Source organism: Enhydra lutris, unplaced genomic scaffold (genome assembly GCF_002288905.1).
Source record: "Enhydra lutris kenyoni isolate GAN:26980312 unplaced genomic scaffold, ASM228890v2 scaffoldscaffold42, whole genome shotgun sequence".
Classification (NCBI taxonomy): domain Eukaryota; kingdom Metazoa; phylum Chordata; class Mammalia; order Carnivora; family Mustelidae; genus Enhydra; species Enhydra lutris.
In genome coordinates this window covers 7854875-7867626 of record NW_019154126.1, presented here as the reverse complement: position 1 = coordinate 7867626, position 12752 = coordinate 7854875, and the positions used below count along the sequence as shown (strand labels likewise).

At 37.6% G+C, this 12752-nt stretch overlaps 1 protein-coding gene across 1 annotated transcript in view; it reads right to left on the bottom strand.

Annotated features, from left to right (window-relative positions):
- LOC111155560 (cubilin) overlaps window positions 1–12752 on the bottom strand; it is a 257013-nt gene that overhangs the window by 211464 nt on the left and 32797 nt on the right. The window contains exons 16-17 of the mRNA XM_022515785.1: window positions 11986–12148; window positions 11036–11223 (exon numbers count right to left, since the gene is read on the bottom strand). Coding sequence (XP_022371493.1) covers window positions 11036–11223; window positions 11986–12148 — 351 coding nt within the window. The remainder of the gene's footprint in view (window positions 1–11035; window positions 11224–11985; window positions 12149–12752) is intronic.

The following is a 12752-nucleotide window of genomic DNA, read 5'->3' as shown; positions in this document are numbered from 1 at the left end:
ATTCTACATTCAATATGTAGGACTCGTGAATTTGTACCTCCCCCACAACAACAGCAATAACAACAACAACAACAACAACCCCTTTTTCTTTTGTGCATAGGCACTAGGATAGACTGTATTATTTTTCCTAATTATTTACGTCCTTCCCTGTCATGGGATCTAACATCTCAGCTCATTGCCATGTGACTTATAATGCCACCCCATGAAGAATTAAAACTTATTCTTCCCATTGACTAGGCTTGGCCATATGGTTTGCTTTACCCAACATAATGTGAGTGGAAGTGATATGCCATCTCCAGGATGGAGTCACTGAAGGAGTCAACTATCTTCTCCTTTCTTTTCTTACAAGGTCAAGAGCCTGGGTCCCAGGGACAGATGGGATAGGGTGAGCAGATCAGCAGAACTGCCAGCGACCCCAAACCAACATGTTGACATGTTTACATGAGCAAAGAATAAATGTATACTGTTGTAAGCCACAGACATTTTGTTGTTTGTTATTGTTTTTGATTTGTTGTGTTGCTATTGACTGTTTGTTATTATAGTATAACCTACTCTATGAGATGATTTGTATTTAAACCTGGTTTATATTAACAAGGAGTTTTTCTTAACAAGGCAGGTGAAGCCATACCATAGTCACTTACAGAGGCATGACATCAAGTTCGTTCTTTATACTGGATCACATTTGCAAAGAAATGACCAGGGCCACTTCAAAATTCCAGTGTCTCTATCCATCTAACACTGGTTGTTTCAGGCCCAGAGATGCAATAGATATCCTGTTGCCCATGATCATTAGCCTGTGGAACAGCCCAGATGGCTTCTGATTTTTGCATTAATCAGACTGAACTAGTTCTTGAAGATATACTATTCATTAAAACAACAATAAAAACAGAGTTCTTACAAAGGAACGATTTCCTGTAGAGAAAGTTAAAATAAACAAGGCCAAAAAAACACAGTTCATATGAAATTTAAGTGTGAGCTCTAGAGCCTAGTCAGCAGTAAGCTTTAACATCTGGAATGGATCAGGTCCCAAAGCCCCATCTTAATGCATGTGCTCATTTGTTTGTATCTGCTATGTATCCAGATTTGTTTTTATATAACAATTCCAAAAATCTATTTAAAGTATTAAACTTTAATTCAAAGCAAACCAAATATGCTAGAGATGGGTCTGGTCCAACCAAGAGCTGAAGACAGAACCCTCCCACACAGCAATGTTTAACGTGTAGCTTCCTGTGAAGTGACCTTCAGGTGGAAATGTCCCTGAGCAAAATAAAGACTTGATCCTGCAGACTAGTCTTGGGTTAATTTGGGTACACAGGAGGGGGATGTGGCCCCACTTCAATTAAGACAATAAACAGTGAGGGTAAGAAATGAGAGAAGCCACACAGGGATAAAAACTACTTCCTTGGGGCTCCTGGGTGGCTCAGTTGGTTGAGCACCCAACTCCTGATTTCAGCTCAGGTCATGATCTCAAGGTTGTGAGATGGAGCCCCTCGTCGGGCTCCTCACTGAGCCAGAGTCTGCTTGAGATTCTTTCTCTCCCTTTCCCTTTGCCCTTCCCTCTGGTTAGGCACGCGCTCTCTCTCTTTCTCTCTCTCAATAAACAAATAAATAAAATCTTCTAAAACTTTTTATATTATTTCCTTATGTTATTGTCATTATGTTTCATGATTTCAGAGTTAAAATTTTAAAGCGTTTTATGCCTCACGAAACAGTGCCTCTACTGATATCTCTATCAGTAAACTTATAATTTATCCAATACTTTTAAAAATCTGCTTTTCCAAAATCAGGAATCCTTGTCTAGTTTTACCTAGAAGTGTGAACCTACATGATTGCAAACTCCATCATGCTACCCTCTCCTCCCTTTCTCTTCTCCCTAGCATCACTGTCAGAATCAACCTCAAGTTAACCTTTAGTAACCAATGACTGGTGCTCTGGGCTCTGTGCTAAGAATATTCTAATTGTTCCCCTTTGCACTGAGTATGTCTGGGTTCTTCATCTCCAACTACAAAGACTTTACAAGGTCTAGCTCCTGCCTAAATCTTGTTTCTTTCTTTCTCTCCTTTGCAATTCCAGCCACACTAGGCTCTTCACAATTCTTTGAGTTTGTCGAGATTTTTTTTTCTCAATTCATCTCCTACATTAGCACTTCCAGTTGAAATCCTCCTTCTCTTGACTCTTTGCATTGCTAACTCCTTCTAATTCTCAGACCCCAAATGTGCTGTCGTTGGGGGAGCTACCTCTGACCATTCAACTAACGTCATTAGCGCTGTTATTTTCTTCCACAGGACTCTTTCTTTCCTTCAAAATGCATTTCCCAACACAGTTGCATGCTTGTTTGTTTAATATTTGTCTATTTTACACACCCAACCCCTAACATAGTGCCTGGCATCTAAGTTGTTCAATAAATACTTAGAGAATGAATAGACAAATAAATGGATGACCCTTTTAATTCTTTTGAGAAGTCTAATACTACTATTCCTATTACAGATTAGGGAAACTGACACCCAGTGGTGTAAAGTATCTTGCCCTTGATACAAGAGAGAGTTGAAGTCCTTCAATGTTTCCCTGCAGTATTGTGTTTATAGCAGAGAGAACTGGCCATCCTCTTGATTCCTCTGAATAGCTTGTGGCACTCTTGATAGATGCCCTTCGTTATAGCCTCTGCATCTCACTTGTCCCATTGGGTTTGTAGGCTCCCCCATGAGCATGCAGCTCCTTTACACAGAGCAAGGATCTGTTCTGTAAATCTCTCACACCTCCATAACGAGGTGGGGCTACCATTTCAGTCTTTTCCCTGGCTTCCACTACACCAACCAATAGAATTATTTCACCTGAGCAATGGCATATTTTGCCACTCCATTACAAAAGATCAGGATGGCCAAGGAATTGTGGAAAGACTATGTTGACAACAGAGCTAAGAAACTAACCAAATGTTTCTAACCTCTGCCAAAACTCCAGATCCAATATGCTGAAGAATGCAAACTATTGAACATCACTCCATTGCCCCCTTTTCTGGTCATCTCTGAAAGATATTTCTCTGAACTAAAATTAATTTCAACATGTGCCTAACTGGAAATAATCCTCAGCCTCCACTGGTATGTTTGCTGCAGTTAACATTCCAGTTTCAGTTGTCAGAGGTCTTATTCTTTCTCTGCCATTTGAATTTTATTCTTAAGAACTATTCAGTGAGTCCCAGCCATGAGACTTTAACTAGCACATCCCTTTGAGGATAACAAATATATTCAAGCAGACCAAAAGTCATAGCCCTCCCTCAACCATCCCAAGGCTGGAGCTGAATAGCATCAATGCCTAACAAAAGCAAAAGGAAATATTTTGTGAATTTGATTATATCTAAAGATGTGTGGAGATGAGGGAATGCTGTGCAAGGCCAGCAGGGAGGGCTGGGGTAAGGAGTACCAGGAAGGGGAGAGGGAGGTGATAAAAGTTTCAGAGGGAAGATAGATCTCCAGTGTTTCAGCTTGTCATCCTCTCCTATGTTTCCAATTTTTAGTTCCTTCTTTAAAATTTTGAAGATTTTACCTGGAAGTTGAGTTTCATCATGTCTCACAGATTTTGCTATCTATCTAGCATTTCCTCTTTGTTATTTTCTACATTGTCTTTCATTTCATTTTCTATTTCCTTCCTGAACACAGTAACTATTTAGGAGAGAGTTTATAAATTTCCAAGTATTTGGATATTTAAAAAAAAATTTATTAATAACTTCTAGTTTCCTTACATTGTAAAGAGATAGGTGTGTAATTTCTGCTCTGCGAATTTGCTTGGATTAGCAAGAAGTCATTTGTCATTCAATGACACAGAGTAGTACACATTCCCCATATTTCAGACACCAAATTTAACATAGCTTACTTTTCTATGCCATTTATTTTTGTTTGCTTTCTACTTCTAAGAAGGAACAACTTCCCCAGAAGCTCTCCTATTTCCCCAGAAGGCACTTCTCCTTGCCCTTCCCTTATTAGTCTCTCTTATGAGGTTCCCTTTCCACTTACCAGAAGCCTTAGCAGGAAGAGGTCAGATGATTCAGGATTGGTCAAGGAGATTCTATTCATTTATTTCTACATCTCATTTCAAGCCCTGGCCTTAGCATCATATAGACTTCTAAAATTATTATTCAGCCTATTACTTGGATTCTCTGGGATTAAAAATTAAACTTTCATTACTTCTTTATGTGTCCTTCACTTAGAGTTCTGAGGGCTTAAATCACTTATGAAATATTAATGAGAGGTGCTGCTTTTTATTCTGGAAAGATGCTTCTGCACCATTCATTGATTTGTTCTATACAATTTAAAAGCTTTCTTAGACAAAAACAGATGAACTAACAGTTGATCTGTTCTTGCTATACTCATTCTTTTGTTACTGGCCACATTACATCACCCATGGGCAATGTGTGTTTCTAGAAGCAGAAGTTTAGTTGAAAGAGATACATAAATCCAAGAATTAATGCATAAATGTGTGCTTCTTAATATAAAAAGAAAAATATAGATATGCTACACTGGATCTGGGCAATGCCACATTTATTATCTTCTGTAGTTAAATTTTATTCTCAAATAAAATACTTACAGAGCTCTCTTACTGAGCAAAATATCTTTCAAAAACATACTATACATGAAAAAGATACAGTAGGCAATAGTATCTTTATTTAAATATCTCCATTTAAAGGATAGATTTGCATGGGAACAAGACAACTGGAACCACATAATTAGAAGATGTGGGATTTTTAGAAATGCATATATTTATTCAAAAGAAAATTTCTTGTTATTATTCTCCCAGATCTCTCTAGAATTCCCTCTCTCACTTTTCACTCTTTCTAAAATTTTGGGTGGTCTTTTCTCTCTTATAAATAGAGTTAATAAATGGCAAAGCCATCTGCTTTCTAAACCACCAGTGTATCTGAAATACCATTACTCTTTTTTTTATTCCTTTACTTAAATATTCACTTTTTAGGTATACCTTTTAAAAATGAAATCACCATTTCAGAGAGCAATATTTTGAGTCATAATAATTCCATTTGAATTTGGTTCCAGAATCACTTTCTTCCATGCCCACTGTCTGAAGAACATGAAAAGAAGTAGATATACTTTAAAAAAAATGGCTCAGTTCACAGATTATCCCAATAGATAGATGTGAGGTATTGGCAAGAAATTGGTAGAAGTCAGCATAAGTCTATCTAGCATCCCATGTAGGTACATCTAAATCCTATTCTGACAATAACTAGAGTTTGGTCTTTGTGACCTCAATTTCCTCATTTGTAAAATTAAGGATTTAAATTAGATGACCTTTCAGACCCTTGCTGTGCTAAAATTCTACAAATCGATTGTATTCCTTTAGGATGGTCAAGGACATAATAGAAAATCTTTTCAATTATTCAAATCACTATACATGTCCTGTCCTTCTAATAGTGCTCTTATATTGTCTCCATCAACAACCTCTGAGGGAAATTTAATCAAGACTTTATGGGTGTGTGTGCACATCAGAATGTCAATACTTCAATGGCCAACCATGAAAGAAAGGGTCTTACCAGCTCTATCTGAACTGATAAGTTCAAGGCAGGAGTTGGAAATGTGGCCTAGGAAAACCTTGCATTTTTATAATATTTTAATACTTTAAGCTTCTTTTATCATTCACTGTCTTGATTTATATTCACAAAGTTTGAAGGAATAAGTAGGGTATCTTGTAGAAGAAGGCACTGAAGCATCCAGATAAAAAATTGTTCAAGGTTATGCAGTCATCAAATGACTGGGCAAAAATAAGCACTTAGAAAAATTAACTCTAATCCCATTCTGGCCACATAATATTCTCCTATTCTGTTTTACAAAATTAAATGTTTCAATCCTTTATTTTTTTAAATAACTTTTCACAATGATTTGGAGTTCATATAACTTCTTACTGAAATTCAATTAGAACATAGTGCAAGGCCAGAGAGGGTAAATCATTCCAGATGCTTTGGTGACACCTTAGAGTCATAAGAACCCCACATAGTACCTAATACAAAGGTACGCAGATTTCCCTAAAAATTAGAGTTACAGTGTTACCTGTCTCAGAAAAGCATTGTGCATGGTTCCATGTTATGGTCCTGTGACCAGGGAGCCAGATATGGAATTAGGAAACTCACAAGGGCTTCTTTCCTATGGAAGGTGAGCCACCTTTTGCAGTCATAGCTACACAACTGTGTCTCTGTTCTTATCAGAGAACAGTACAACTGGAACTAATTCAATTTCCAGCTCTCCTACTCCCCAAACATGTAACCATGAGCAAGAGACAATTTCTCCGGGCCTCAGTTTCCTCATTTCAAATAGGAATAATAATGTTTTTTGTGAGGATTCAATGAATTAACTCATGTCAAAGATGTACCACATCCAACAGATAGTAGAAAGACAATAATCGTTATCTACTTAATTATAGTACTTTAAAGTCTTAGAATAGCACCTGGTGCATAGTAAGTACTCTCTAAGTGTGAGCTATTTTTTTCTATCCTTAAAGTTAAAAAACTTTAACTTTTGTTAAAGTTAAAGATGGTGGAAATTTAATTTTTATTTACATAAAAATATCTGAAATTGCTCCATAGTGTAAAACTTTAATGTATTTTATGGAATATTCTGGAAAACATAAACTGAATGAATATACACATTTACCTTACCCTCTGAGACAACAATCTCTGGATTAAAAACAATATATTGCTAAATCCAGAGAGGCAGTTCAAGATGGCAGTAGAGCAAGATCCCGAACTTACCTCTTCCTATGAACACAACAAATCTCCAGCTACATGTAGAAAAATTCCCTCTGATAAAGAACTGAAAACTACCTGAATAAGCTTCTCCACAACAAAGGATAAAAGCGCCATACCAAAATGGGAAGGAGAGGCATAGATTCATCTATAGGGACTCCCTCTGGGGATGGAGACACTGGCAGGTACCAGTACCATCTCCAGTACCATTTTTGGCATTCTCCCTCTAACCTGCTAGTGTTGGTAGGCATACCCAGCCTTTATATTCTGTACTCCATGACCCCATCTAAGCCAGCCAAGCAAGTGCCCCTCTCCATGTACCACTACACTGCAGCCCACCAGCTGGGAGAGCACCCCACTCCCCATGTGCCACTCCACCTTAACCTTGCCAGTGACAACCTAGTGAATGCCCCACCCCTACATGCTGCTTTACAGTGGCACCACCAAAGCCAGCCAGCCAACACAGTCCATACAAAGAATGCCCTGTGAGCATCTGGTTCTGGTGGCCAAGGGGGATTAGACCTGCATCCTATGGGTCTGAAACAAATGGAAAGAACATTCTTGGCAGGCTACCACTCCCAGGGTACTGCACAGACAGCAGATTGGAACACATTTCCAGTTTTGCTGTGAAAAAGTCCTATCTATCTGACATGGAGTTTTGGCCTGGGGAGACAGACTTCAGGATTATCACATATGTAGAGGCTATAGAAGTGCTCTCAGGAAGCATAGGTTGGGGGATACCATCTTTTTTATTTGATCTCACTACAGCCCACCAATACCTCCTAGAAAACAGTTCATACACTTGTCTCAAGCCTTGACATTTGCAACTGTTGCTAAGCAGACACATTTAGATCATTTGGACTAGAGCCAGCAGTGTCTATAATTGAGGTCCCACAGGACTATATATATTTGCATATCTTAAAAGCTGCTGCCTGTGGGTCTAGCTTCTAAATAGCCTGAACCTAGGTGCTGACCAAAATCCACCCCCTCTGGAACATTCAGAGGTCTTGGCACACCCTCAACACCTGGGACCTACCAAGAAAAAAATCAGGCTGCTTAGCCAGTCATAAAGATTTAAGAGACAACAATGGTTTAGGGCAAGCTTAAATGATAGGGTTTATCTCCCACACAAGATCACCCAACCAAGACTGGGAAAATAGCTGTTATACCTTATACATACATAGAAACACAGATAGACAAGCAAAACGAGGAGACAGAGGGATTTGTTCCAAACGAAAGAACAGGATAAAATCCTGGGTCGGGGGGGGGGGGCACCTTAATAAAACAAAGATAAAGAATTTACCCGATAAAGAGTTCAAAGTATGGTCCTCTGAAGAAGAATGAATGAACATAGTGCAAACTTCAACTAAAGTATAGAAAATATGAGAAAGTACCAAACTGAAGCCACAGAAATGAAGAACGCAATAACTGCTCTGAAACATATGCTAGGAGGGTTCAACAGCAGAGAGAGATCAAGTAGAAGAGAGAATCAGTGAGCCGGAAGACACAGCAGTGGAACTCTTCCAAACAGAGCAGCAAAAGGAAAAAAATAATAGTAATAACTTTAGCTTAAGGAACATACAGGATATCATCAAGCAGAATAATATTCACATTACAGGGGTTCCACAGGAAAAAAAGAGAGAGAGAAAGAAGCAGAAAACTTACTTTGATTGATGAAAGAAATTAAAGGATACACAAATAAATGGAAAGATACTCTGTGCTCATAGGATGGAAGAATTAATACTGTTAGATTGTCCAGGTTACCCAAAGAAATCTACAGAGTCAATGATACACCTATCAAAATTCCAGTGGCATTTTTCACAGAAAGAGAACAAACGATCCTATGATTTGTAGGGAACCACAAAAGATTGTATAGCCAAAGCCATCCAGTGAAAAAAGAATAAAGCTGTAGGCATCACTCTCCCTTATTTCAAGCTATACTACAAAGCTAGAGTAATTAAAACAGTATAGTATTACAATAGAATCAGACATAGAGATCAATGGAAAAGAACAGAAAACCCAGAGATAAACCCAACTACATATGGTCAGTTAATTTACAATGAAAGAGGCAAGAATATACAATGGGGAAAGGAAAGCTCTTCAATAAATGGTGTTGAGAAAACATGCAAAAGAATGGAACTAGATCGCTGTCTTATACCATACATAAAATTAACTCAAAATGGATTAAAAACTTGGTGTAAGACCAGAAATCATACAGACTAGAAAAAAACATAGGAAGAAAGCTCTTTGACATTGGTCTTAGTAGTAACTTTTTGGATCTGACTCCAGAAGCAATGGCAACAAAAGCAAAAATGAACAAATGCGACTATATCAAACTAAAATGTTTCTACAAACTGAAGTAAACCATCAACCCAACAAAAAGGCAACCTGATGAATGGGAGAAGATATTTGTAAATCAAACATCAAATAAATAGTTAACATCCAAAACATATAAAGAAATCATACAACTCAATAGCAACAAAAGACAATCCAATTAAAAAATGGGCAGAGGATCTGAGTAGACATTTTTCTAAAGAAAATATACAGATGGCCAACAGGCACATGATAAGATACTCAGCATCTCTAATATGAGGGTGACGCAAATTAAAACCAGGATAAGATATCACCTCACACCTGTGGGAACAACTATTACCAAAAAGACAAAAAATAACAATGTTGGCAAAGATGTGGTTAAAAGGGAACCCTTGTGCACTTTTGGTGGGGGTGTAACCACTATTGAAAACTACATGAAACTTCCTCAAAAAATGAAAATAAAACTACACTATGATCCAGCAATTCCACTTCCTACTCTTTAACGAAAGAAAAGAAAATCACTAATTTAAAAAGATGTATGTACCTCTATGTTCATTGCAGCATTATTACAATACCCAACATATGGAAACAACCTATGTATCCATTGATCAATGAATGGATAAAGAAGATGTGGTATTTGTGTATCTATAATAGAATATTACTCAGCTATGAAAAAAACAATGAAATCTTATCATTTGTGATAATATGGACGGACCTCATCAGCATTATGCTACAGAATTTCAGTCATAAAATAAATAATATCATGGGGATGTAATATACAACGCAGGGCCTATAATCAATCATTCTGTATTGCAAATTTAAAAGTTGCTATAAAAGTAAATCTTAGAAGTTCTCATCACAAGAAAAAAATTGTTACTTGGTATGGCTACAAATAGGTAATACACTTAATGTGGTGATCATTTTGCAATGTATACAAATGTTGAATCACAATGTTGTACACTTGAAACCAAGGTAATGTGTATCTGAACTAAGCTAAATATTAATAAATACTACTGTGGCACCATGCTCAATGTACTTCATTTTTCACCTAAGTCCAACTCTTACACTGAAATTCTTTGTTTCTCTACTATACGTATCAAGGAGGGAAGAGGGCAAGAGGTTACATAGGTTTTTCCTGGAAAAATAAATTGGGTCTAACACATGAGCAAACAAAATCGCCAATGTCTCTCTGAGTTTATAAAAAATGATTGCACCCAACAAACACTGTTTTGTCTCTTTTTCTCAATACTCTAATTTGTGGCTTAACCAATAATTAAGCAAAAGAAATACCAGGCCAGGCAAACAAAAGTGCCTCTTTGTTTCAGATATTCTTCACATTACAATCATTACACACACTTAAATCAGAGTTAAAGATTTTTGAAAGAGAGCATGCAGGCCTAATGAAAGGAAAAAACCTGAAACAAGGTTCATCCAATGCTTTACCTTAATTCTCTGCCACCGAATAGCTAGTTCACCTGGGCAAATCCTTTTACTTTTCTGGGATGAGTTTCCTGGACAGTCTATGAAAACTATGTCTTATTAGTAAATCTCTTTAGTCTTTCCTATTTGCATTCACCTCAGTTATTAAGGATCAGTTTCATAGCTTGTAATTAGGCATTATTATGAGTTCCTAGTCTCAGCTTTCATTTTTGACCTTTGCTATTTCATTACCAATCTCCTGTTTCACCATCTATATATCTATTTTTGGCAGATTCTTTCATACTCTCTAGAACAGTTGTTCTCAGACTCTAGCCTGAGTCAGAATGACCCGGGAGAGGCCAAGAGCTTGTTAAAACACAAATTGCTAAGCATGCCCCTAGAGGTTCTGATGCAGTAGGTCTGGGATAGGGGACAGAACTGGATTTCTAACATCCAGATCGTCCAGGGGATCCACACGCTGCTGGCCGTACAACCACTACACTATAGAATACAAAAATGTTGATTAACGTCATGAAAGGGCCATGGACTAGTCAAAGTTACCTCCATGTAACTCAGGGAACAGACACTCTGGCCTTCCAGCTCCACATGGGTGAAGTTTATCTGTATTTGTTCTCCCACGGGCTGCATTATAATATAGATGCACTGTCTGCTGTGAGTGAAAGGTCCAGACAAGTCAGAAGACAGAAGACCCTCTGGGTCTGTGTAGTTTCCTCCACAATGCAGATCCGCTAAAGAGAACAGGGAAGACAAGGGAAAGGTCCTGTGAGTGGCCATTCCTGTGACCATCAGGCATTAGATACAATCCTTAAAAATTGACACACATGCACACACTATCATATATCCATTTTATTCACCCTGTGAATAAATACATTAGGCCTATGTCTCTAATCACATTTTCAGTTTGACGTGTGTTTGTGGGACATCCATATAGTGCCTAAAGAAATAGATCCAGACATATGTGATCTAACTTCCCATCTAACATCCTCTTCTACATTTAGAATGTATCCTAAATACATTTAGGCTCTCCTTCATTCCAAAAAGATTTGGGGTAGCTTATAAAATATATGTTACAAAATAAAATATAGGACTAGAAAAAGGAATCTAATTAAAGGAATAATGAACATAGAACAGCGGGGTGTGCTCAAGGGAAAGTTGACATGCACAAAAAGTGGATAGAGACTCCACAGTCTACAGAAGGCTGGCTCTAGATTCAGCCTGAAGCCAGGGCAAATGAAGAAAGGGGACCTGTGAAAAGATGTTCATGGTTACTTTTCCTGATATTGAGACCTGAAAGGTGCTTTTTCTGTGAATTCTCATCAGGGCCCAATGAGGTATTTAAGGATAAAAGCCCTAAAGTAAAAATCATAGAGTATTTTATTGTTTGTCATTGGTTTGTTGGTTTGTTTTAAGGTGTCAATATAAGCTCTAAGCATAAAAAGATGGCACTGTCCTTCACATTCATATGCTTTCCCAATGATCAGGTTACTTACAGGGTGATGTTAAGTAGGTGACATGGAAGCCTTGGTCATTAATCTGGTTGTCAGAATGAAAATGAATTCTGGCAAAGGGACCTGTAGTCTGGAGTGGTGGGACAGAGAAAGTGGTACAGAATTTCCCAAGAACAGGGTCCTGATACAAAGGACCATCTCGAATCTAAAAACAAAACAAAACAAAAGAATAATTAAGCACAAAATGGTCAGATTTTGACAAACCCCAGTCATTTTGTACATTAACTTCAAAAAAGCTGTGATTGCAAACTGATGGCTCTCAGAGGTTCTCCCATCACATATATATCCAATACTCAGTTGGGGTTCACTAAAGGGAAGTCTCCTCCTCCCACCATTCTTAATACCTTATCTCTGTCTAAATTTTAATTCCAAGGCTAGATGTATAATTTGAAATTTTCTCATGAACCTTTCTCATTGTTTTCTTTCCTTAGTTTTTTTTCCCCCTAGATGTTGTTTTTGTAATGATAAATTCCTAGTAACTAAGAAGGAGGAAATGAATATATGCAAAGAAGATGGAAGAACGAATACCAACAGTGCTGACTGATTCACAACTTGGTATAGGTATTCAGAAGGGTCAGAGGGAGAAAGAAGTGAAGTCAGGTTGACACAACATAGAGACAGTTTAATGTGTTTTAGAAGTGCAATCCTAATAGTAACTGAGTACCGTGATAATGACAATATGACCTGAGAAATCCTTTTTAATTGTTGGTTTTTAATCTCTTAAATAATCATGTTAACCCCTCTGTAAT